Consider the following 27,500-nt stretch of genomic DNA (forward strand, 5'->3'; position numbering starts at 1 on the left):
AGTCTACCATATGCAAACAACAATAAACTATTAAATCTATCACACTTTAACTCTTATAAAATAACTACAAGCCATATAAATATCACATCAGTACTTATTCAAATGCTAAGTGAAACTTTTTAGTCCCATATTTATTCTGAATATAATCAATCCATTTTTTCCACTCCACAATATATCTCTGTTGCGAATGGTCTTTCAAGTACGCTGAGATCTTTGCCATTTCCGCCAGATTGGAAACTTTTAAAGTCCATTCTTCTATAGTCGGCAGTTCTTCCTTCTTCCAATATTGCCCTACTAAAAGTCTTGCTGCCGTAATTAAGTTCAACATCAACTTAATGTCTACAACAGTAGTGTCAGTAGTAATGCCCAGTAAAAACAATTGCGGAGAAAACTTTATCCTTTTCTTAAATATCTTCTGCATATTCCACCAGATTTTAATCCAAAAAGCTTTAACCTTTTTACAGGTCCACCATATATGAAAATACGTTGCATCTTCACCACCACACCTCCAACATTTAGGCTGGCAGTTCGGATACATACTTGCTAATTTTTTAGGATCTAAGTGCCACCTATAAAACATTTTATAAAAGTTCTCTCTTAAATTTTGAGCTTGCGTAAATTTTACATTTCTCACCCAAATCTTTTCCCAAGTATCCATTGTAATGACTTCTTGAAAATTCTTGAAAGGTGGTCTTCTCATGCCTGTTGCTCTGCTCTCTCTCTCTCTCACTTTCCAGCCTGTGCCAGTTCCTGTGGCAAATACGCTTGTACGGACCAGAATGAATGCTGTCATCCCGAATGCTTGGGCAGTTGCACCGCCCCCAACAACAGCTCGGCCTGTGTGGCTTGTCGCAACTACTACCACGATGGCACCTGTGTTCCTACCTGCCCACCCAACACCTACAAGTTTGAGGGCTGGCGTTGCATCACCAAGGAGAACTGTTCCCGGATCCCTTCCTCGGATCTAATGGAATACGAGAGCTTTGTGATTCATGAGGATGAGTGTGTACAAGAGTGCCCTCCAGGATTTGTGCGCAACGATACCCAAAGGTAATGGAGAACGCTTGTGTCTACACACAGGAATAACAAGTAGCTTTCTTTTTTCTTGCCGGTGGGGGTGAGGGGGAGTGAGGAAGAGGCCGAACGCTTAACGGGGATCTCTGTTTCAAATACGGGCAGTCCTCGATTTACGACCATAATTGATCCCAAAATCTCCATTGCTAAGCAAGACAATTGTTAAGTGAACTTTGCCCCATTTTACAGTCTTTTCCTGCAGAGAATCACTGCAGTTGTTAAGTTAGCAACACGGTTGTTAAGCGAATCTGGCTTCCCCATTGACTTTGCTTGTCAGAAAGTTGCAAAAGGGGATCACGTGACCCCAGGACACTGCAACCGTCATAACTATGAGTCAGTTGCTAAGTGTCTGAATTTTGACCATGCAACCCTACAGATGCTGCGACAGATGCACAAGTGGAAAACGGTCATAATTCACGTCTTTTCAGTGCCGTTGTAACTTTGAGTGGTCACTAAACAAACGTCTGTAAGTCGGAGACTGTAATTTGCAGCCGTTAACGTTCTGTGAAATCAACAGAGGTACTAAATTGGTGAATAGTGGACTGTTGTTCCTAGGGAAAGAAAAGATTGGATTTTCTGTAAGATTCTTGTTAACAAAAAAAAATTTCATTAACTAATCAACTGAGGATTACATGTATCCCGTATATACTCACAAATCTCTGAAAAAGCCGACCCTCCAACTTTTAACCAAAACACCATGAAAAAAAACATGCCTCCTGCTAATAAGCCAATTGCAAAAATGAAACACGTCCGAACATTTCAAGGCTCAGCTTATCCGCGGGTGGCACATTTTTCATGGTGTTTTGGTTGAAAATTCGATGGTCGGCTTACTCCGGGCTGGGCTTATCCGCCAACATATCCAAGAACTCATAGCTGTTGCACTGCAGAGATGAAATACCTGCCGAAGCTGCTTTATCAAGGCTGCCTGATTAAGAGCCGTTGGCATTCCTGATCCGGGGGTAATTAAAAAGGAAATATTTCTCCTGCAGGGATTTTTAAATTGTTTTTAATGACCTGGACAGCATGTCTTTATTTGGGTTGAGTTGAGCTGCTGTTGACGCTTGGCGTCTCTTGTTTTGTGTGAAGCTGTCCAAACACACCTCTCCGTTGTTGGTTTTTTTTTTCCTCCTGAAGAATTTCTAGTTTACATACAGGTGCAAAAGCAATGATCTCTGCCCCCCCCCCAGCTAGAAATCAAATGTTTACCTGGAAATCTGTTTTTCTTCCGCTACTATCTGACCACTTGTGTTTTCAAGCAATTAAAAGCCCTCATAAAAAAAAAAGAGCCAGCTGCTTATCTTATCCAAATGTTCACAGTGCGAACGGAAAAAAAGATGGACGGAAAACCGGGAACAATAACCAGTGTGCCTGTAGCATTTGTGTACGTGTGCGTTTGTGTGTGTTTTCCTGCTCCAATCTCCCTTGATCACACACCAATCGCTGCAAACCAGAGGACTAAAAATTCTTAAGTTTGCATTCTCAAAAGGTTTCTGGCGTGTATTAACGGTGCCTTGTGCTGAAGCATTTGAAATACGAACTTGTAAATTCATGTAAAGCATCATGGGAGCCGTGGATTGCAAAGAGACCATGTGACTCAGCCGGGAATCAGCTGACCAGAATTAAACAGCTCTCATCCTTGTGGCTTGCATGCTAAACACAAGCCAAATTTGTCAGTGCAGTGCAAAGGCAGCACAAGAGAGAAATCTGGCTGCGTTGTGCAATATAGAATCAGAATCACAAAGCCTTTGCTTGTCAGAAGGTTGCAAAAGGTGACACTGCAACCACCATAAAATATAAGTCGGTTGCCAAGAGTCTGAATTTTGATCACATGACCATGAGGGTGCTCCAACGGTTGTAAGTCTGAAAAACGGTCATAATTCTCTTTTTGCCAGTGCCGTTGTAACTTTGAACGGTCGCTAAATGAACTATTGTCAGTCGAGGACTACCTGTATTCTATAACAGGGGTCCCCAACCCTGGGGCCACAGCCTGTTCGAAACCAGGCTGCAGGAGAAATGGGCAAGCGGAGGGCACATCTGCTCGCACTCAAAGCTGTATTTTTGTGAATGGAGTTTCAGGCTCAAGCACAAGTGCCTGCCGCTCGCACAAGTGGAGCTTTGTGCACGAGTGGAATTTTGCGCACGAGTGAAGACACCCTCTCTAAGTGCAGTGGTGGGATCCAAATATGTGAAGAACCGGTTCTCTATGTGCATGCCGCTTCCGGACGTCCATTCTGGGCCTGGGCAACCAAAAAATTAGCTACTGGTTCTACCGAAGTGGCGCGAACTGGCTGAATCCTATCACTATTTTAAGTGGATTACTGAGTCAGCCTCTCGCCCCCAACAATCTAGATCCTCATTTTACCAACCTCGGGAGGATGGAAGACTGATTCAAAGTTGAGTCGGTCAGGATCGAACTACTGGCAGTCGGCATAATTAGCCTGCAATACTACATTCTAACACTGTGTCATCATGGCAATAGAATAGAATAGAATAGAATAGAATAGAATAGAATAGAATAGAATAGGCAATAACAATAGCAATAGCAACAGCACTTAGACGTATATACTTTACAGCTTCTCTAAGCGGTTTACAGAGTCAGCATAATCCCTGCATGCTCTCATTCTAACCACTGCGCCACGACTCGTGGAAGGGCCATTTTTGCTCATCTCTTCCTATCCTTGTCTCTTTTGCCAGCATGTTCTGCAGCCCTTGTGAGGGGCCCTGCCCCAAAGTGTGTGCAGATGACAAAACCATGACCATTGACTCCGTCACCTCGGCACAGACGCTCCAGGGATGCACCGAAATTAGAGGGAACCTTCTCATCAACATCCGCCGTGGGAGTAAGTTCACGCTTGATTGGGAGAGTGTCAATGTTGGCAAACCTGGGTTGAGTGTGACAACCCTGTTATGAGCTTCCTAATGTACACATGATGCTAGAGAAACCGTGGATGGAGTTCCACGGTGGAGCACATGGGAAGCATGTTTAAATGCCTACGTGATGCCTCGAGTGGACATTCTGAAGCTTAGATACTTAAATAAACAGCAGAGATCTATCAATGGGGCATTTCATTCTTGATAAATTGTAGTTGTCCTTTTCCATTTGGCAGCTCAGTAGTTAAAATACATAGGTTTTTTTTTTAAAAAATAATAGAATAAGTACCAGCTTTGGAGAATCCTTTTCACTTGCTGTAGGAAACACTTTGTGTTCCAAATGAGAAGTTTTCGGCAGGTAATCCCAACAAATTCCCAAGATAGCATTTAGGGAGAATCCTAGTCTGGGCTTTCAAGAGCAAACTTCACAGGAAGAAAAAAAAGAAGGGGACTTCCTGGTAGTCCTGATAGTGTTTAGGGATTTTCTAAATTTGTGCTATCTCACTCGTGTTAGGTGGCACATCGTTGGATTTAATTATTTGCCCAGTAGCAAATATTTCTCTCTAGTGTACATGATGCCCTCTTCAAACACTGGCAGCAGAGTTCCCACCTGGGTGTTTTCTCGGTGCTGAGTTGGCCACGTCTAGTACATGTCTTAACAGAAAATGAGTGTTCAGTTAACGATGTGTCAGAGTGGTGAGTCACCTTCTGGGAAAACTCCGAACAGTCTTTCTTTCTTTCTTTCTTTCTTTCTTTCTTTCTTTCTTTCTTTCTTTCTTTCTTTCTTTCTTTCTTTCTTTCTTTCTTTCTTTCTTTCTTTCTTTCTTTCCCTCCCTCCCTCCTTCCTTCCTTCCTTCCTTCCTCCCTTCCCTTCCTCTTTCTTTCTTTCTTTCTTTCTTTCTTTCTTTCTTTCTTTCTTTCTTTCTTTCTTTTTTCTTTCTTTCTTTCTTTCTTTCTTTCTTTCCTTCTTTCCTTCTTTCCTTCTTTCTTTCTTTCTTTCTTTCTTTCTCTCTCTCTCTCCCTCTTTCTTTCTTTTTTTCTTTCTTTCTCTGTCTCTCCCTCCCTCTGTCCCTCCTTCCTTCCTTCCTTCCTTTCCTCCCTTCCTCCCTCTCTCCGTAGAAAGAACACAATTGAGCCAATCTGAAGAAGAACATTCATTTGATTTGAAGGCTGATAAGGCACCCACTTCATCAGGTAGAACCCCACAGACGCTACGGGGCTGTCTCTGGCCCTGCCTTGGGGAACACCTTGTTGCTGCTCTGTACGATTCCTTCAGACATTTTAGGGTGCAAAACCTCCCCAGTTCCCAGCCTTGCAAGCCACACCGCCTGCTGTGGGAAGGCTGGTCTGGGGCCTCTTAACGTTGACCCTGCAGTCCGTGGCTAAGTTCAGTCACCGTTTGCCTGAACTGAAACTTCTCGAACGACGTTCTGAGACGAAGTAGCTGCTTAAAAATTGGGCCTTGTTGCAAAGTAGGGTTTTTTTTAAAAAAAAGCATCCTTGGCTTGAGTCACTGAACCAACCTAGAAGTAACCTAACTTGATTTTCTTTTTAAATTGGTGCTATATAGCACAGCTTCTGGGAAACGTCAAAATTCCTTAATTCCTCAAAGAACTTAGTTCTTTAAGAAACAGACTGATCCTTTTAAGAGGCTGGGAAGAATTGTCTCCTCTCTTGTTCAGCTGCCTGTTGTAAACATTCACCCGGGGGCTGTCCCGTTTATATGAGTTTGTTCCGATTTCCCCAAAGAGGCCCCTCGGATGGCTTAATCTCGGTGAAACTTTATTCCACTGAAAAGGATTGTATATCACAGAAGGCCCGAGACTCGGCCTGCTCACTGGGAACGCTCTTTCTCTTGGATCCGTTTCCCCTGGAAGCAGATGGGACTAAGAGATGTTGTTGTTGTTGTTAGTTGCGAAGTCGTGTCCGACCCATCGCGACCCTATGGACAATGTTCCTCCAGGCTTTCCTGTCCTCTACCATCTTCTGGAGTCCATTTAAGCTCACGCCTACTGCTTCAGTGACTCCATCCAGCCACCTCATTCTCTGTCGTCCCCTTCTTCTATTGCCCTCAATCTTTCCCAGCATTAGGCTCTTCTCCAGTGAGTCCTTCCTCCTCATTAGGTGGCCAAAGTATTTGAGAGATGTAGACGCTTCCAATTATGGCTTGCTTGTGGCACGTGTGAACAGGTATTCTGGCTTGTTCCTGTTAACACTTCTTTGTTTTGGCCTTTTGACTCCCGTCCTTGTTGGAGAAGAACAAGGTAGAGTTAATACAGGTAGAGTTAACGTCACGATAGAGGAACTGGCTGGGTGGGTTCTTGAGACAGACCCATTAAGTAGGAAAAAGTATGCAGGAGGGAGCAAGCATTAAATATGAGAAATAATAATAAGTGTGTTCTTGACTAAGGCAGAATGTTAAATTCTGGCCTATTATTGCATGTACACACACCTAGTGGAAATTTTGAACTTTGAACCTAAGTTTGCTCTGGTTTCTACATTATAGTAGACCCTGCTTCATAAGGGCTAATCTACTTCTAATGTATGAACAATGTGACTTAACAGGAAAAGGATATTACAGAATAACAAACGTGGAAGGGACCTTGGAGGTCTTCCAGTCAAGCTGGAGACCCTATAACATGCTAGAGACGTGGTTATTCAGTCTCTTCTTGAAATCTCCAGAGACAGAGCAACTCAATCCACATCTTAGGAAATAAGAACTCTTGGATGCAAGTTTAGTCCAAAAGGAAAATTTTTACTAGGATGGAATCGATTGTGGCAATACAAGACGGAATCTAACGAAGTTACATTTCAATCCTATATAAAGCATTCCCATTTCAGCCCCTCCCCTCATCCATTTGGTCAGGCTCTCATCATTTGCTTAGGTGTCAGGTCCTTCAATGGGAAAGGGAACTCTCCTTGGGTTTATGGTTATTGCTTTTCTTTTTAGTTGTAAATGAAGATGCAATCCAGATCTGTCTCTCCCCCTCCCTCCCCCAGTTCAAATTTTCCCTGTTGTTTGGAGATTGCCTAAAGTCTATCCTCCCCCCCCCCTTCGGAGAGATGGCAGAATCCCCAGAATAAGCACATTGTTCTAACTATACATTTATGAAATGTGATATAAATGGATTCTGACAAAACCACTCCATTGATTAATTGTCCTCACTATATCTTCAATTCTAGATTGGATCTCTCTTTGATAAGCTTCCATCTGTTAAATGTCTATGGAGATTCTCAGTCATCCAGGTCATGGTTGTTCCAAAAGACAACTGGACCTTCTTTTCAAAAGGCAACTGGACCTTCTTAATTTTTTTTTCTTGAAAATGTTTAGCTTCTCATCCAAGAAGCTTCTTCAGTTGTCTTCAGAACTGAAGAAGCTTCTTCAATGAGAAGCTAAGCATTTTCAAGAAAAAACTTAAGTCAGTCTGGTTGCCGTTTGAAAAGCACCTTTGCTACTTCCATCTGTTTGTTACTTCTTGTCCTGAGTTTCCAGAGGCATCTGAGAAGATAAGCTCCAATGTGGGAGTTGTTTTGAGTTTTCCATTTGTGGAGGAGGAAAAACACCCACTTATCTTGCCTAGAATGGTCAAGCTATCTTGAGACATGAGTTGAGGTTCTCCTCAATGGGACAATTTTGGCCAGCCCTAACGTTTATATCTGTCACTGAACATCACAGGAGTTGTGGCTTCCTGAAGGCTCAGATTTACAACTGCCCAAGAGTAACTTGCCAAAACATCAGCTGTTGAAAGCTCAGAATGCAACACTGGCATTAGCAGCCAACGTTCAAGGGAATGGGCAGCCATTGCACTGGGCGAAAAATTAACTAGATTAAATTGAAGTGGCATTTAGTTCAGCATACCGGTAAATCATACAAGGTTGTGTTACACAGCAGAGAGTTGACATTCTTAGAAGGCCTTTCTTAAGCCGATGAAGTTAATTGTGAGCAAAGAAAAATCTCGAAACTATGGAGGTTTTGTCACCCCTTCCCTCTTGGTTTTTTTTCCCCCCTGTAGACAATATTGCCTCTGAGCTGGAGGATTTCATGGGGTTGATAGAAACGGTCACTGGATATGTGAAGATCCGGCATTCTCATGCTTTGGTGTCCTTGTCATTTTTGAAGAACCTGCGGTATATTAATGGAGAGGAACAACTGGATGGGTAAGGATAGCCTGTTTCTACCGTAAGAAGTCATGCCATTGAATGAATGAATGAACCTTTTATTGTCAAAGTAAAACCATGTATACATTGAGATTGGATGAGTCCTTCGTGCCCCTCCCAACTCACAGTAACAACAAACCCTCCATCTTATTACACCATGTGAGCTAATTGCACAACACACCGGCCTCGCAAGTCAATCGTACATAAAGTTTATAAAATTATTTCCTGTTCAAGAGCCTGACAGCCCATGGATAAAAGCTGTTCTTCAGCCTGTTGGTACGGCTGGCTATACTCCTATATCTCCCACCCGACCAGGGTGTGAGTTGTCCCTGAGAATTTTCCTCACTCTTCCAAGGCAGCGAGCCCTGGCGAGGTCATGCAGTGGTGTCAGGGGACAGCCCACAATGTCTTGTGCTTTGCTCACCACCCTCTGTAGTACTTTCCTATCCACGGCTGTCAGACCAGCATACCAAACCACAATACAGTACAAGAGGACGCTCTATAGTAGACCGGTAAAAGAAGGTCATTAGCCGTTGTTCTACCCTGTTCTTCTGCAAGACCCTGAGAAAGTGGAGTCTCTGTTGGGCCTTTCTGGCCACCTGGGTTGTATTAACTTTCCAGGTAAGATTTTCACAGAACGTAACATTCTCGGACAAAAGTTCTTGAAGCTTTTATTAAGAGTTAAGAGAATAAGCATTAAACCCCTAATGCTGTGTTTCTCAACCTTGGGAACCTGAAGATGGATGGACTTCAATTCTGGGAGTTGAAGTCCACCAATATTCAAGTTCCCAAGGTTGAGAACACACTGCCCTAATGTATAAGCTGAAGGCCACGTCATGCTTTTGGAATCTTGTCCTTCCATTCTCTCTCTCTTCAGCTTCACAGAATTGAATAGCAACTCTTGAACTTTCTGTCTTTAATGTGTTCCGCCCCTCCTTCAAATATGGCCCTTGGTTTCAAAAAGATTCCTAGAGGCATCATGAGTTACCTGCATGCAGATTGACTTGATCCATAGATTATTTCCTTTGTTGTCCTCTCATGGATGGTTCAGCAGCAGCCCTGCTTCGATGCTACTGAAAATCATCTACGGAAAATTTCAAATCAGAGGGTGAGCTTTGGGTGTGCTAAAGATGTCTCTGAAATGTTTTCACTTGTTACCCCTGGTCAAAACTGGATTTGCCAGCTTGTATTTGCTCAACTCAGCTGAAAGGATGGTGCTGTTTTTGGAGGGACAAGGGGTCTTATGTCCTCTAACACAGAATAAGCATCTAATTTCATATTGTTTTCAGCATTCTCCCCCAATTCAGTGGTCTTCTGAAGTAACTGGATTGCAACACCCATCTTCTTCCCTTGCCAGGGGTACTGGATCATATAATTCCATTTCACATACCTCTGAGAAGACACAAATGTAGAGAAAGTGGTGGGTGGGGTACAAGTAGTCCTTGACTTACGATCACAAAGGAGTCCAAAATTTTTGTTGCTAAGTGAATTTTGCCCCATCTTACGACCTTCCTTGCCGCAGTTGATAAGTGAACCACTGAAGGTGTTAAGTTAGCAACATGGTTGTTAAAATTGATCTGGCTTTCCCATTGACTTTGCGTGTCAGAAGGTTGCAAAAAGGGGATCACATGACCTCAGGACGTCATAGATACGAGTCAAGATTGCCAAGAGATTCTGAATATTGATCACATGACTGTGGGGATGCTGCAACGGCTGTAAGTGTGGACAACGGTCACAAGTCCCTTTTTCCCAACAGCTGTTGTAACGTTGAACAGTCACTAAATCAACTGTTGTAAGTCGAGGACTACCAGTACTTAGAAGAATTGAGCTGTATCATTTTGGGAGAATGGACAGCTGGAATCAACACTAATGGGAGCTGTGTTCTGCCCTTGGTCCTAAGCCTGGGAAATTGCCGTGTTTCTCTTTCGGATACTTTTTCTGCTTTCTTTACCTCCAAATGAAACCATTCTTTTCAGATACCGGTTGCATCAGTAGTTAATAAACAGGAATTTGGGGAAAACTGTTTGAACAAGGCTGGGGCAAGGTCATGGGAACAGCTCTCATTGTGTCTGATTTATCTAGCCTGAAAGGATTATCTTACAGGATGAGGCTAGATTCTCAACCTCGTTTTCCCCCCCCTCCCTCTCTGCCTGCAATTTGGTCAGCTTTGCATTCTTAAAATTCCAGAGAGTGATGGAATATGTTGTAAAGGGCAGTGTTGCTTTCTCCCACCCTGGAAAGTTCCTCTTGCCTCTTCAGCACAGAACATAGGAATCATAGCCTTGGGAGGGACCTTGGAGGTCTTCTAGTCCAACCCCCTGCTCAAGCAGGAGACCCTATATTATTCCAGACAAGTGGCTGTCCATTCTTTTCTTAAAATGCGTTGGACCTCTTCATATGCCGAAGATACTAAAAATGCTCCAAATGATGTATTTTGTTTATTAACTATATTGGCCGCCCATCTTACAGGAGGGCAACTCTGGATGTTACACTCATATCACTGTCTAATGGTAAATCAAGCTGAGGTTAGTACATAGAACATAGAATAATAGGGTTGGGAAGTCTTCTGTTCCAGTCCCCTGATTAAACAGGAGAGTCTATGCCATTCCAGACAAAGGGCTGTCCAGTCTCTTTTTGAAAACCTCCAATGATGGAGCAGCCACAACTTCTGAAGGCAAGTCGTTCCATGGATGAATTGTTCTCACCGTCAGGAAGTTTCTCCTTAGTTCTAGGTTGGGTCTGTCTTTGACAAGCTTCCATCCACTACTGTGTTTTGCTCTATAAATCACCATGTGTGCATGACCTGGGATCTCCAAAACTATTAACCAAATGAATTGTTAATATTTCACAGAGAAAAAGCTACTTAATGTGGGTGGCAGTGGTGATCATACAAATTAATTAGAATTACATTAACATTTGAGTAGAAACGAAATGTAATTTTGGTTCCGGATCAGCACACTAGATTGGTAGAATAGTCTACTCTACAGCAAGTGTGTCCAGACGTAGCAACTTCAAGACCTGTGGACTGCAACTTAGGAATTTTTTCCTTTGTTCTAGGTTGGGTCTCTCTTTAAGGAGCTTCCATCCACTGCTTTTTGTCCCTCCCTCAGGTGCTTTGAAGAATAGATTGACCCCCTCTTCTCTGTGACAGCTCCTCAAGTACCAGAAGACAGCTATCATATCACCCACAGAATGTTTCAAGCTGAAAATGGGCTATTCTAAATAGGGTAGGGAAGAATAGAATAGAATAGAATAGAATAGAATAGAATAGAATAGAATAGAATAGAATAGAATAGAATAGAATAGAATAGAATAGAATAGAATAGAATAGAATAGAATAGAATAGAATTACAGAGTTGGAAGGGACCTTGTAGGAGACCTTACACCAAGGGTCTTCAAACTCAGGCACGCTGGCTGAGGAGTTCTGGAAGTCCACAAGTCATAAAAGGGCCAAGTTTGAAGACCCTTGCCTTACACCATTTCTGGCAGATGGCAGTCCAGTCTCTTCTTGAAAGCTTCCAGTACTGAAGCTCCCATAATTTCTGAAGGCAACTTCTGTTCCATTGGTTGATTGTTCTCACTGTTAGAAAATTTCTCCTTATTTCTACATTGAATCTCTCCTTGGTCAGTTTCCATCTGTTGTTCCTTGTCTGGCCTTCAGGTGCTTTGGAAGATAGCTTGACCCCCCTCCTGTCTGTGAGACCTCCTCAAAAATTGGAACACTGCTATCATGTCTCCCCTGGTCCTCCTCTTCAGTAGATTAGTCATGCCCAGTTCCTATAATTGTTCTTCATATGTTTTAGCCTCCAGTCTCCTAATCATCTTTGTTGTTCTTCTCTGCACTTTTTCTAGAGTCGCAACATCTTTTTTATAGTGTGGGGACCAAAACTGGTTGCAGTATTCTAGGGGTGGACTTACTAAGGCTTTATAGAGTGGCATTAGTACCCTAACCCCTAGTCCTTCTCTTTGATAGGCTAGACATACTTAGTTTCCTCAACTATTCATTATATGGTTTAGCCTCCAGACCCTTAATCTTCCTTGCTGCTCTTCTCTGTGCTTTTTCTAAGGTTTTCTTTCTTTCAAACTATTTCTGCTTCTGAGAAGCTCCTGGAAAAGATGAAGCTGAAACCAACAAGGATTGGAGACTGTTTAAGGCTGAAGACGTTTGTCACCTCTTCAGCTTTAATGCAATAACGGTTTGCAACTTACAACCGGGAGACCTATATTATTAGGTCTTGTTAACCTGCCGTTGAGATTCTTGGGGATAGTATTGCTTCCTTTTAACACTTTACATGAGATGTTCCGTAGCTGCCATTCTTTTTGTCAGATCTAAGGTTTCGGTCATCGTGTGAATTTTGTAAGGGCACCACAAGCAGAATGAAAAATGTGTGTGCCTTTGTTTACATGGACTGATTTGCTTCCAAACATTTCCTTTTTAGGAATTACTCGTTTTATGTGCTGGACAACCAAAACTTGCAGCAACTGTGGGACTGGAGCCATCATAACCTGACCATCAAAGAAGGGAAGATGTATTTTGCTTTCAATCCTAAATTGTGCGTTTCGGAAATTTACCAAATGGAGGAGGTTACTGGAACCAAAGATCGACAAAATAAAGGCGACATCAATCCGAGAAACAACGGGGAGAAAGCATCCTGTACGTGAGAGGTTTAGAGAGGACGTTGCGTTGGGGTGGAATAACCAGAAATGGAGGGTGCTTTTTTTCCCCTGGCCTTAAATAACAGGAGGTCTGTGGTAATCCAGACTTCAGAAAAAAGTCACTTGGAGCATGCAGACCGGCAGCTTGTATCTTGCAAGTTGTTCCTTTTCCTTGAGTCATACCGATTCTGGATTGCTCCCTAATCCCTAATAAATAATGTCCTTCTGTTTCCATCCACTCCGTAAAAGTTTCTGTTAAGCTAACAAGTAAGAAGTCACGTGAAAAACCCAAATACACACTAAGGAGTTTAAAGGATGGAGTTTGGGCTGCTCTGGAATTTTTGCCGTTGTTTCTTGTGTGTGGGTTTTAGTCACTCTTTTAATTTGCGCTCCCAACATTTTACAGAAAGTTCTTCAGTTAGTAAAATAGGTGGGAATTATTTGCAAGTCAGATGTGGGGCTCAGAAAACTTACCTTCTTTAGAAGAACCTGAAAAAGCAATGCCTGGTGCTCATTTGTAGAAGCAGTGTGCTCATTCAAAGCTTATAGTGCATCCACCTGATCAACGATTGGTGAGCAGGCTATTGAAATGGGTCTCTCCACATTTGGCATATAAAATAGACCTTCAGGATGTTATTTTTGTAAAGAATTTTCTCTTTTTTTTTTCTCTGTATATGGAACTGGGATCCATTTCCCAAATACACGTGTTGGTGTGTATTCACACCAAAAAGAGGCATCACCCACATCCATTTGTCAGCCTTGGAGATATTACAGAAGTTTTGGCCCGTCTCTCCTATGTTACCATCAGGGGCTGGGCTAGGCTTTCCTTGTTTCTTTATTATTCTTAGAAAAAGAAACGGAAAAAAAGCTTTATTTGTCTACATGGATTTTAAAATGTGTGCAGGATGGAAGAGGGTTGAAACATTTGGCAAACTGTTCTTTCCAAACAAAAAGCAACTGAAAAATCCAATTCTATGCTAGATTCCCAAGCCAAGAATTAAGCTTCTCTAAAAACAAACACCCACAATCTACAAAACAAACAACTATTCAAACTTGTTTTCAATCGGATAGCTTTTGAAGATACGAAGACCAGACTTGGCTTTTAAAGGTAGATTCAGCCCAATTAAACCAACCATGTGAACTTAGATTGGCTAATGGGCTCTGCCTAAAATTGAGGAGGAATTTTAGACCAGAAATGTATTGCAGAAATGTATTGTGCATAGGTAAATTGAGTCACACATAACCTGGTTTTTCCCCTGTGGATGTAAGAGAAAAGCTCGGAAGAACAAAATACATCCTTTCAAGGCTCAAATTTTGTAACATGAAACATGTAACAAAATATGCCATTTGCTGGATGGTGTGAAAAAATTTTTTTTTGCTCAAAACATTGTGAAACACTTCCTGTTGTTTAATATTTGCTTTTGGAAATTAAAAGTGTCTCCCTGACAATACATTTTGCATGACCTATATTATGTTTTAAAAAAAGAAATAACCCTGGGGATGGAGTTAAAAGAGGAATCAGCCAAGAATCCCTTCATAATCACAAATGAAAAAAATCCAGTCCCCCCTTGAATTCCAATTATCTTACTCCAAGCAGGTGCTAACTGCTAGTTGAGAAGATTCCTGTGCATAGGCATGAATAGCAATCTTTCTCTTCTCTCTTTCTCTCTGTGTCTCCCTCCCTCCCTCTCTCCTCTCTCTCTCTTTCTCCTCCTCTCCCCCCTCTCTCTCTCCTCTTTCTCTCTCTCTCATATGAGCACGGTAATAAATTCCATTCCTGTGTGTTAGTGGCAATTCAGCCAAGTGTGCTGTTTTTGTGTTTCAGGTGAAAGCCACATCCTGAAATTTGTTTCCAACACTACAATGAAAAATCGGATCAAACTGACATGGGAACAGTATCGGCCTAAAGATTACAGAGATTTGATTAGCTTCACAGTCTATTACAAAGAAGCGTGAGTATGCAGAGCTAGATTGCTACTCCAGCCAAAGTGAGGATGTGTGTGGGTGGTTTTTTTTTTAGCAATATTTACCAACCTTTGCAGCTTCCAGATGTACTAGATCACATACCAGAATTTTCAGAAATCACCTTGCAAGATGGAGAATTTTGGAAGTTGCAATCTACACATTGGAAGTTGTGAGCAGCATACAATACAGTGGTACCTCGGTACTTGTTAACTGGTTCCGGGAGGCGCGATGAGTACTAAAAATGACAAGTACGATACCATGTGATTCAGCCAGGAAGGACTTCCAGTCTGTCCCTTTTCCTATAGCGGTTTTCCCACCATGGCCAACTTCCTGTCCACCCACTGTGTCCGTCCCCTTCTTCCTTTTGCAGTGACCTTCCGGCGTGGCCGACTTCCTTGTCCATTCTCCATGGCCATGCCCCTTTTCCTATCGCACTGCGTCGAGTACCAAACAAAACAACGAGCACAAGACAACATTTTTGTGTCAAAATTCATCAAGTACCAAAATTTGACGAAGTTTTGAAGCAGTCAGGTACTGGGGTACCCCTGTAGCAGGCTATATAAAGGAAGCTGTTGTTGTTGAACAAATAGTTACCTGATCTCTAATAGAATGCACTAAATTAAAAGTAAAGGGGAAATGTTATCAAAATAATACTACATTTTCAAATGTCACAACTCTGTCAGAGAAATGGACATGGGATTATTTGTTTGTTTGTTTGTTTAGTTCATACCCCACCCATCTCTCTATCAGGCACCTCTGGGAGACTTTTGCATGGAGACTGTAATGCCAGTTTTTATTTTTCCTTAGAGCAACCTTCCCAGACTGGAGCCTTTAAGACTTATTTAGGATACAACTTTCTCTGCTTTTTTTGTTTGTTTGTTTCAATTTGAAATGAGCAATCATATGGACCAAGGCTATATTTGTTTTTCAGGGGCTTGCAAGTGTCTTGTTCCCCCAAAATTGCTGAGGTCAGATCAGGTGAAAAAAGGTAGAAATTAGACAAAAGCAAACGGGGCAAAAATCCAGTTCCCTTTTGAAAAAAAGCATCTTTAGATCAGGAGATCAATCAAGCAAAGTGGATGGATGCATGTCTCAAATGTGGGCAAGGTTGGGTGAAAATGTCAGCTTTTCCTTTAGTGGTGCTAAGGTTATTGGAGGTTTGTGTAAGAGAAGGACAGGCAGAGACTGTGAGCAGAGTCAAGCGAGTCATCAGCCTAGAGTCATTACATTCCCACAACTGGTCTAAAATTCCCACAAACATTCCCACAACCTCTCTTGAATTCTCTTGACTCTTACCTAGCACCAATTTAGTGCTGACCTTTAGTTGACTAGATTCTTCTGCATAGGCATGAGAAATAAATCAGCTTAACGGGAACTTAAATGAGTGGTCCTGATTCTATGGGCCTGACAGTTTGGGTTAACATTTCCATCCTCTTCAGGAGCCATAGTGGCATGGTGGTTAGAATGCAGCATTGCAGGCAAACTCTGCCCACAGTCTGGAGTTTTATCTGGATGGGGATCAAGGTTGATTCAGCTTTCCATCCTTCGAAGGTCAATAAAATGACCCAGATTGTTGTGGGCAATATGTTGACATTGTAAACTGCCCAGAGAGTGCTGTAAAGCACTACAGGGTCTGTATATATTGCTATTTCACACCATGGAATGATGGGAAATTCCCTTCACTTTTCAGCAACTCTGATCAGAATAGCATGAGAGCTGTTTTTATCAGACGGAACATGTCCTAGCTCCCTTGCTTATCCATTTCAGAGCCTTCAAGAATGTGACAGAATATGATGGGCAGGACGCTTGTGGTTCTAACAGCTGGAACATGGTTGATGTGGACTTGCCTTCAAATAAAGAGGACAATCCAGGGATTTTACTGCAGCCGCTGAAACCATGGACCCAATATGCAATTTATGTCAAAGCTGTCATGCTCCCTATGATGGAGAACTACCACCCTCATGGAGCCAAGAGTGAGATTGTCTACATCCGCACTAAAGCTGCAGGTAAGAAGTCATTAGAGTGGGTGAAGACAAAATTAAAAATGAATTGCGTTTCTGTGTGGGGGCATTGATTGGGCAAGGAGGATTCTTGCATTTGGAAAAGTGATTCATGATGTCTTCTATGAAATTTAAACTAGCCATAAATCTTAAGTATTTTGGCATAATTAGTTTTTGGCTACAAGCAAAGATACTAAGATATAAATCTGCTTTCTTCCTAGGAAGTCCTGGTGGGACATTCTTAATAAATCTGTGCAGTAGCTTCAATTTGTAGCTTGGCTTCTTCTATTGGGATGGGAAACGTTGCACAGATTTTCCAGCAGATGGCCAAAAAACTCAGTTAGTTTGCAATGTATCATTCATCGAAGCTTTGTGTAATTCAAAAATTCAGAGTTTGGAAGAAAAAATGTAGTGATAGATGTAAAAAAAAGGAAAAAAAATAACTGTTGAGTTATAGAATCATTTGCAAGAGTATCATGGTTTATCAGTCTGAATGATGAATGCTATCAAAATTGGAGTGACTTCAGAATCTGGTAGTACTGAAGGGCCAGACACAAAACCCCACAGACTTTGCACGTTTTGGGTTCCTTCTCTTGTGAATCCTCTCGATCGATGAGGATCCAGTGGCAGTTTGCAGGCTCCATCAGTTTGTATTTGCAAACTGATAAGAGGATAAGAGTCACCATGATTCAAAAGAGAGAGAGAGAGAGAGACAGAGAGAGAGAGAGAGACAGAGAGAGAGAGAGAGAGAGAGAGAGAGAGAGAGAGAGAGAGACAGAGAGAGAGAGAGAGAGAGAGACCCTGGAAAATGTGCAGGAAAGAGCAACAAAGATGGCGGGTCTGAAGGCTAAACCGTAAGATGAATTTTTAACTGAACTAGGTATGTCTAGCCTATGAAAAAGAAAGATTGGGTGGCATGATAGCAGTCTTCTAGTACTTGAGGAGCTGTCACAGAGAAGAGGGAGTCAAACTATTCTCCAAAGCACCTGAAGGTTGGACAAGAAACAATGGATAGAAACTAATCAAGGAGAGAAGCATCTTAGAACGAAAGAAAATTTTTCTGACAGTTAGAACAATTAATCAGTGGAACAGCTTGTGGCTTGTAGGTGCTCCAACACTAGCGGTTTTTAAGAAGAGATTGGATAACCATTTGTCTGAAATGTATAGGGTTTCCTGCTTCTAGTTTCCTTGGACTAGCTCTCTTCCAACCCTGTTATTCTGTTATTCAGTTTACTCTCCAAAGCACCTGAGGACAGGACAAGAAGTAATTGGTGGAAGCTTGTCAAAAAGAGAGATCCATTCTAGAACGAAGGAGAAATTTCCTGGTAGTGAAAGCAATTAATCAGTGGAATAGCTTGCCTCCTGGGGTTCTGAGTACTCCATCATTGGAGGCTTTCAAAAATAGACTGGATGACCATTTGCTTGGGATGCAATAAGGTCTCCTGCCTGGAGCAGGGGGTTGAACTAGAGGACCTCCAAGATCCCTTCTAGCCCAATGATTCTATGACCTGATCCTCTTGGAGTCATCCATGCTGAACTTGGAGAGTGTTTGGTGCAGAAGGGGGGAAATCGGAGGGCGTACTCACCCTCATATGGAATTGATTTTCAGTGGCAAAGGGTTTTAATGGATGAATAGTTGTTCTTGGCACTCGTCCTTTTCGGTTTGCTTACTTGGGATCTCTGTTTCTTGTTAGCATATCAAAAAAACATCCAAAGTTGGTGGCTGGTGGTAGTCTACTTCTGCCTGCCAGAATTTAATTGCATCCAAAGTTGGGCACTGCGTAGAGGTGATAATTGTCCGATTAATCAACCCAGGGAAATATCCAACAGCATTTAATCATCTTGAATGAAGTTCTTTCTGATGGTGGGAATAATATTTATTCATTTGCTTAAGGTCATTCATGTGCCACCTAATTGGCAAACTCTTAGGCGACTTAGATTATAATATCTGCCTTGGTGACCAAATTATAGATGTTTATCCATCTAAACTGAGCCAAGGAGGCCAGGTGGAATGGGATATGTAAAATTGGGCTTGTATTGAGTGTTTTTGGAGAAACAATGGCCTGTATTAATACTAAAATGTTGAGACTTGCTGCAGTATGTTGGAGTTGGGTGTAGCATTGGCCAGAATAAAACTAAGAACAAATTTTGCAAAATCAAGCAGCAGAAAGTGCTCCGCTTGTGCATTGAGTTTGTATTTCCTGATCATAATTAAGGTAGTAAAAGATAAACATTTATTTTTCTTGGGTATCTCTCCTTGCTGTTCAACTTCGCTGACAGTGATTTGAGTGTTCTCAAAAAACGTAGGTTTCGAGTCTGCTAATTTATCCCTTTGGATACTAGGTGATTTAGCAAGCTCATTGACGTAGCCCTGATGCTATGGGCTGCGGGCTTTGAAACACACTGGCTGAGGAATTCTGGGCATTGATGTCCACAAATCTTAAAAGTTGTTATGTTTGAAGACCCCCTGCTTTAAACCATGATAACTTTTCAGAGTTCAAGAACTCGGCTTCTTCTCCTGCCCTGATTTCCAATTAAACTCACCTGGGCCAGACAGGGACAGCCAAGGACTGGATATGGCTTGGGGACCAAATGCCCAGTTGTTTATTTCTGAGATCTGTTCAAGGGTGTCACCAGAATGTAATGAAAGAGTATGCTGTGCACTGAAAATAGAATGTTATTTATTGATGGACTCCGGTGAATTATAAGCTCTTGGGGAAAACACATTAAAAGGTTCCTCATTGACTTGCTTTTCTTCTAGTGCCATCCATACCTCTGGATGTCATCTCCGCATCCAACTCCTCCTCACAGCTCATTGTGAAATGGAACCCTCCCACTTACCCCAACGGCAACCTGTCCTACTATATTGTGAGGTGGCAACAGCAGCCTCAGGATAGTTACCTGTATAGACACAACTACTGCTCCAAAGGTAAGACCAACAGGGAGGCATACCTGTGCGCTTTGAGGTAACTTGTCCTCATCTGACGAGCTTCCTAAATTCATGCAGATCCTCGGTTCCAGTCAGGAGATCTTGGCAACTCATCTGAAGGGAACTTAAGTTAGGGAAAGGCGATACGGGGTCTCTACCTTTTCAGAGTTCAACAGCAACTCATCAAAACTTCACTTTACGCATGAAACCCCTACAAATGGACGATGCTTTCTTTGAATGTTTCCTCAGGTTGAAGATAAAACCTAAAACATCTTTGCTATTGAAAGCAACAACCAAAAAAAGGTTGAACTAACTCAGCTTCCTGTTAAGCTTGAAGGTCAGACTTCCTATTCAGGTGGCCATATAACAACAAGGGACACATATATTTATGCCTGTACAGGTAGTCCTTGACTTACAACAGTTCATTTAGTGACTATTGAAAGTCACTGTGGCACAGAAAAGAGTGACTTAGGGCCATTTTTCACACTTAATGTCCCTTGCAGCATCCCCGTGGTCACATCAAAATTCAGATGTTTGGCAACTGACTCGTATTTATGATGGTTGGAGTGTCCCAGGGTCATCTGATCCCCTTTTGCGACCTTCTGACAAGCAAAGTCAATGAGGAAGCCGGATTCACTTAACAACCGTGTTACTAATTTAACAACTGCAGTGATTCACTTAACCACTGTGGCAAGAAAAATCATAAAGTGAGGCAAAACTCACTTAACAACTGTCTCACTTAGCAACATTTTGGGCTCGATTGTGGTCGTAAGTCGAGGACCACCTGTAGTAGACAAAAATGGGTACTGTTAGAAGTTAAAACTACGTCATTCTCTGGAGCTGCTTTGTGATTGTGGGGTGGTGTTTCAGACTTTTTGGGAAGGTGTGTGTGTGTGGGGGGGTGATACACCTACACCTGTCTTACTTTTACATGATTCTTCTACTACAGGTGTCTTCAAACTTGGGCCTTTTATGACTTGTGGACTTCAACTCCCAGCCCAGCGTCCCTGGCTGAGGAATTCTGGGAGTTGAAGTCCACAAGTCATAAAACAGGGAAGACCCCTGTTGTAATATAACTGGTTTCCAGTCCTTATCAGTCAACGTGGTTGCAGCCGGAATCATCTCACAAGCTCCTCGTAACCGAGGAAGTAACAGTGTAGTAGCTCAGTTCAACAGCAGAATAGATCAGTGTTTCTCAACCGTGGCAACTCAAAGACTGATAGACTTCAACTCCCAGAATTACCCAATCAGACTTACTAGCTGGGCAATTCCGGGAGTTGGAAGTGCACCCATTTTAAAGTCACGAAGGTTGAGAAACTCTGGAATAGACGAATAGTTTGCAGCAGCAAGACCCAAGCCCAATCACCAATGTCTCTAGAATGGCCTGGAAAGAGATCCTAAGCAAGCCACCGCCTGCCAGTTTATACTTTTTTGAGTGGTGGAGAATTCAGGGGTTTTGAAGACATCCGGAGAGACCCAGGTAGAAGGAGGAGCGGTGTGGATGAAGCTGATTTCAGTGGACCACTAGTCTCTCTTGGATTTGGCCATATGGAAAGAGGCGTTGGCCTGCCTAAACTCTCAGGCGCTCTTTTCTGCCTCTTCATGCAAAGCCTGTCCCTAACCCGGCCAATGCCACTGATGGAATGAAACAGCTGGAATCAGAACATCTTCAGCAGCAACAACACAGCTGCTGGTCCACCAACCCCTTTTGATTTTACCTCTCCTCCTCCTCCTCCTCCTCCTCCTCCTCCTCCTCCTCCTCCTCCCCCTCCTCCTCCTCCTCCTCCTCCTCCTCCTCCTCTTTTTTGCCTTCCAAGATAAAGTCCCGATTCGGAGATACGCGGATGGGACCATAGACACAGAAGAAGCCACGGAACCCTCCAAGCCAGAGGGATCGGGCCGAGAGAAAGGGGCTTGCTGTAAATGCCCAAAGACTGAAGCAGAGAAGCAGGCCGAAAAGGAGGAAGCAGAATACCGGAAAGTCTTTGAGAATTTCCTCCACAACGCCATCTTTTTGCCCAGGTGAGTTGGGGGGAGGGTGGTGGGCTTGCCAGCATGCCTTCCGCAAGCAAATGGGATCCAGATCGATGGCATTTATTTCTTGGAACAAAGTCCTTTTGTTTTACTGGTCGTTATTCTTACGTGCCACGATGGGAATAAAAGGGTCTGTAAGGGTTTGGCAAAGACCCTCCCCAGCTATGAGCGGGGCGGTGAGTCCTTGAAGGTGAGTTTGAGCATCAGGGGATGCTTGTCTGCTGAATTGAGCCCTTTCTGTGCCACTTAAGCAGGGTTTCCTTCCTCCTTCGCCTCTCTCCCTCCTCCTTTCCTTCCTCCCGCCCTCCTCTCTCACTTCATTCACTTTTGTTCCTTTCTGATCCCTGCCCAGTATCTGTATCTGTCCCTCAATCCATCTTCATCCTCTTTCTTCTTCTTTTTCTAAATATGTTTAGTTCATATGTCTGTCTCTGTGTGGATGAGGGAGGGAGGGGGGAAGGAAAGGAAGGAAGGAAGGAAGGAAGGAAGGAAGGAAGGAAGGAAAAGAGACAAAAGAAGAAGGAAACTGCTTAAGTGTCACAGAGAGAGAGAGAGAGAGAGAGAGAGAGAGAGAGAGAGATATTGAGAGAAGAGAGAATTGTTCTTTATACACTAATTCACTAAGCCGGTAAAATGATTACTAAGAATCCCAAATGTAAGGGAAGTATGAAATTACAACATTAAATGAGATTTCGCTCAGGGCCGTATCTCTGTCCATGACCCAAACCACATATTTCACCTCCACAAATGGTACATTGTGATTTCAGTCTTCTTTGGAAACCTGTGACTCAGCTCATATACATTGCTCTCATTCCCGGTTTGTGTCGCTGTGTAGTTGAAACAGATCCAAATTGGCTGGGGTCACAGGGTGCAATTAAGCCCTGAAACGTGGCTTAGAGGGGGCAGCGGCTGGCTTAGGTTAGGGCAAAATGGAGTAAACCACCAAGTATTATACAAACTTTATCCTGCCTCTCGTTACACTGCTGTGAAAGGAACAGAAACTTGTGCTGGGAGCTTCCGCTGACTTAAGTGTTTAATAATTCACTGGACTGCCATTTGCTTAGAAAAGAGCAGATCTGTCTCTTCCATAGGGAGCTGTTGCTGAATTTTTCCTGCCACTTAATCTGGTTATTTCCCATAGTTATGTCTGCACCATTGTCCTGTCTCATTTTGGCTTTTCTTTCCAGTAAAATGTCTCTCTCATCGCCTTTCATTTGCCTCGGGAGTCAGTCTGAATCCACAGAGCTGGTTTAGCTCTTGAACTCTGTTTTTGGGATGGGCCCCAGAACATCACCCCCCAAATCGTTTCGAGGCATAAAACTGCATGCAAACTGTCCGAAAAACTTATAGCTTTGGCTGTATGCAGCTTAAAAATATATATGTTTGCTTTTTAAATCCTTTAATAACTTTGGGGTGCTATTTTCTCTGAAAATATTGTGGCCTTGGAGTGAAGATGTGAGTGCTGGAGAGATTAAAGCCTGGTTGTTGAAAGGGTTTTATTGTTGTTGTTGTTGTTGGTCCAGACCTGATCGGAAGAGGAGGGATTTGTTCCGAGTTGCAAACACAACGTTTGCCGGTAAGAACAGGACTGGGATCGCTCCAGAACACTTGAGCAATGGGACCGACCTGGAGGAGGGTGAGATGGAGTTTCCCTTCTACGAAGCGAAAGTGGAGGGCAAGGAACGGACTCTCATCTCCCAGCTCCTGCCTTTCACCCTTTATCGGATTGACATCCACAGTTGCAATCACGAAGCAGCACGCCTGGGCTGTAGCGCTTCAAATTTTGTCTTCGCCCGGACAATGCCTGCAGGTACAGTCCCCCACCTTTTATTTAGTGCATGTGTAGCTTAAAAGAGCGTCATGGTCCAATCCGGCACATAAACTCCCTCGAAGTTGGATCCTAGAAGTAGGATCGATGAAGGAGAGGGCTGCAGTGTCATTTAAGCCAGGCTTTTTGGTGACTGACATCTTGTGTGTGGGGTGTGTGTGATACATTCAACATGTTATTTCCTAAAATGTAATATTATTGGTAAGAACGCTCCACAGGAATTGTTTTCCTTCTTCCATCGCATTAAAACATTTCACTTTTGTCAGTAACTTTTGAAAGGATTGTAGCATGCAACCCTCTGATTGCAGATTGTATAGGCAGGATTAGGAGAATAAAGCCTTCAGTAAACAGCTGAAGAGCTAAGCGCTGAGAGCTGCTGTATGTATGGTTCCTTGAAACACCTCAGTGCAATGGTTTATGGTATTGGTTATCATATTGATGTATTCTTGTTGTGTACCTTTTCATTGTTTATTTTACTGTTCTGTTATTTTACTTCAGTTTACACTCTTTTTATATCTTCCTTTTTATTGCCGTACGCTGCCTAAATGTTCTTTTTTTTTAAAAAAAAAACTTGCTCTTTTGGGCCAATGTATATCTTCCGGGTCCAATTGGTTCAAAGGTATGCCATCTTAGATTGCAGCTCTGGTTTTGAATTCAATCAGATAGCTAGCTTGGCCTAGTGTAGGCGTAGGCAACCTTGGCTCTTTTGTGACTCGTGGACTTCAACTCCCAGAATTCCTGAGCCAGCCATGCTGAGGGGAAAGGGAGAGGTTTCCAAGCTGAGCCATGCTGGCTCAGGAATTCTGGGAGTTGAAGTCCACGAGTCATAAAAGAGCCAAGGTTGCCTACCCCGGCCTAGTGGTTAAGGCACCGGGCTAGAAATCAGGAGACAGTGAGTTCAAGTCCCACCTGAATCATAAAAGCCAGCTGTGTAACTTTGGGCCAGTCACTCTCTCCCTGCCCACCTCACAAAGTTGTTGTGGGGAAAATAGGGGCGAGGGAAGATGGATATGTTCGCTATCTTGGGTTGCTTGTTATAGTACCGGTAGGACACAAATAAATGAATCCTCTCTTGTGCTCGGTTTCCACAGAAGGGGCTGATAACATTCCAGGAAGCGTAACATGGGAAGGGAAGGAGGAAAACACCATATCCCTGAAATGGCCCGAGCCGGTTAACCCCAATGGGTTAGTTTTGATGTATGAAATCAAATACGGACAAAACGGAGAGGTAAGAAGATTGATGACTTCGTTGGTATTTACAGTGGTCCTCGACTTAACAACCAGTCATTTAGCGACTGTTCAAAGTTAAAAAAAGGAACTCGGAAGCAGTCCGCACACATAACAACCCATTGCAGCAGCCCCTTGGTCATGTGAACAGAATTTGGCCTGTATTTACAATGGTTGTAGTGTCCTGGTGGTCATGTAATCGCCATTCAGGGCGTTCCCAGCTGACTTCCAACACACAAAAGTCAGTGAGTGAAGCTAGATTTGCTTAACAACCAGGTGGCTCACTTAACTGAGTGAATCGTTTAGCAAAAGAGGCCACAAAATAAGGCACGGCTCCCTTAACCAGCTGCTCTGCTTAACAACCGAAATTTGGCTTCCAATTGTGGTCATACGTCGAGGACTGCCCATATTTGGTTACATTTCTAAACCCTGAATTATAAGTCCACAGGTTCAAACATCCTGAAGGCTTATCTCACAGCCAGGCATGAAATCTTCACAGAGAATATTGCCCCGAGCAATGTAATGATCAGATATCCGGATAAGATCTTAACCCAGGGATGTATCTTGCAACAAAGGTTGAGAACACAACACAGCAAATGGCTCACATTTCAAGAAAAGACGCTGGAAAGATTTTAGCTAGAAGGATGGTTATTGGCTGGTTGTGACCATTTGCAGAATAAAGTGCAGTTAACAAGCTGTTCCTGGTGATTATCATGCTATGCTAGGTTTTTAAAAGTAAGATGGTCTTTCATCTCATTGCGTTACTCTGAGCCCCCATTATGATTAAGGCAATGTTTCTCAACATGTGTACATTCCAGGGCTTCAGATCTCAAGAATTTCACAGCCATTATGGCTGTCAGTGAGAATTTTGGGAGTTTTTTTTTTAAATCCACTTATATCCCGCCCTTCTCCGAAGACTCAGGGCGGCTTACAAGCTTAGCAGTAGAGTTGAAGTCTATATTTTATTTATTATTTATTTATTAATGGGACTTATATCTCGCCCTATCTCCCGAAGGACTCAGGGCGGCTAACAACAATAGCATATAACAGAAATTAAGATAAAATTAAAATTAAAGTCATCTGTGCAATAAATTAAAATTAAAAATTAAATTAAAAATTGTAAACATAATTAAAATGCCTGTCAGTCCTGAAAGTTACCCAAATTAATGAAATACTGGACCAAGACCTAAATGTTGGGGGGTGGGTGGGGGTTGGCTTTCCTTAGTGCGTGAAGTCATTTGTTAAGACATCACATTATATACCAATCAGGCCACTAAGATTTATTCAGTCTTGGCTTAGTGCTATTTTGGAACCCAACAACTGATAAAAGGAGAATATTTGTAACTCAGGGATGAACTGTGGGGTCCTTGATGCTTTCTGAGCTTGGTTGTTTTCTTGCAGACGTTTCATTACCCAACTAGGTAACATCATCAGCCCTAGTAAGGAGTGGGACTCTCAGTTTCTATTTTAGTGGCCTGCCTTAATCAGCTGTGGAGTTTCTTTGGTTGGGCTGTTTACTGTTAGCTTGTTTTGCAATTTCTTGATTGGGGTATTGTTTACTTCTTGATTGTTGGTCTGATGTTAATCTTAGTGTTAATCTATGCTCATCTGCAACCTCCAAGACTACTCCCACCAATACTGACAAGCAAGGGCCTTGGTGGAGCAGTGGGCTAATGCCTCCTTAAGTAACACCAGCTGCCTGCAATTAGTGCAGGTTCGAGTCCCACCAGGCTCAAGGTTGACTCAGCCTTCCATCCTTCCCAGGTAGGTAAAATGAGGACCCAGATTGTTGGGGGCAATTAAGCTGACTTTGTAATAATGCCGCTTGGGGTGTGTGTGAAAGCCCTAATAAGCAGGCATATACATAGAATGAAGGCTACTGCTAAGCACATTGATTTGTGCTTTAGATTGTAAGCCGCCCTGAGTCTTCGGAGAAGGGTGGGATATAAATGGGATTTAAAAAAAAAAGAAAAGGCACAACAGTATAAATTCACACAAATTGAAAACAAACCCCACTCCTTACCAGCACTGATGATGCTGCCTAGTTTGGGTAACGAAACACCTGCAAGAAAACAACCAAGCTCAGAGCCTCAAGGTCCCCTCAGCCCAACAACTGTTACTGTTTTGTGTAGCTATTTGTGGGTACAGGTTTAATTCCCATTTGTTATTTTGATAATTAAAATCTAAACAAGGAAATCGGAAGTCAAGGATGGTGGGCTGGTCCACTCTCCAAAGCCGTGGTGATCTAGTGAGCTAGTTCTCAACTTAAGACCAGTTGCTTAGCAACCGAAGCTCCAGCAGACCTACCTGGAGGGTGCTTAAAACCAGATTCAGAATTCCCACAGTGGGGTCCCCCCACCATTCACATGACCAAACTTAGGCACTCCGCAACCAGGCCAGGGATGATGGGCATTGTAATTCTACCGTGCAGAGGGACCTGCATTGGGGAACGAATCGTTTTTCTGATTTGGTACGGCTGTTTCCTGAGATTTTGGTGAAGTCACTTGATGGAACTGTGCCATTTCAGGAAAACAAAGCAAGCAGAAAATCAGGTTTTTCTTTTTTTCTTTTCCACTGTCAAAACTAAATCTTAAGAAGAGCATTTGTACAATGTTCTCTTTTGTTCTTTGGACATCTGTTTAAATCAAACTGGATAACCTCATGAAGGATTGGGTGTAGCTTTTAGCAAGTTTTCTGTATCGTGAGTGAACATACACCTATTTCCTTGCAAAATCTTTTACAAGATTGTTCAGATTTT

General features: G+C 42.7%; 1 protein-coding gene across 2 annotated transcripts in view; it reads left to right on the plus strand.

Moving 5' to 3' along the window:
• Window positions 1-27,500, plus strand: part of IGF1R (insulin like growth factor 1 receptor) — a 196,268-nt gene that overhangs the window by 135,389 nt on the left and 33,379 nt on the right. For both annotated transcript variants that reach the window (XM_083371310.1, XM_083371311.1), the window contains exons 3-12: window positions 738-1,050; window positions 3,769-3,914; window positions 7,959-8,103; window positions 12,543-12,757; window positions 14,585-14,711; window positions 16,492-16,730; window positions 19,486-19,653; window positions 21,471-21,675; window positions 23,211-23,497; window positions 24,607-24,743. In XM_083371310.1, the coding sequence (XP_083227436.1) occupies window positions 738-1,050; window positions 3,769-3,914; window positions 7,959-8,103; window positions 12,543-12,757; window positions 14,585-14,711; window positions 16,492-16,730; window positions 19,486-19,653; window positions 21,471-21,675; window positions 23,211-23,497; window positions 24,607-24,743 (1,982 nt within the window). The remainder of the gene's footprint in view (window positions 1-737; window positions 1,051-3,768; window positions 3,915-7,958; window positions 8,104-12,542; window positions 12,758-14,584; window positions 14,712-16,491; window positions 16,731-19,485; window positions 19,654-21,470; window positions 21,676-23,210; window positions 23,498-24,606; window positions 24,744-27,500) is intronic.

The sequence above is a fragment of the Vipera ursinii genome, assembly GCF_947247035.1.
Source record: "Vipera ursinii genome assembly, chromosome: 11".
NCBI lineage: Eukaryota > Metazoa > Chordata > Lepidosauria > Squamata > Viperidae > Vipera > Vipera ursinii.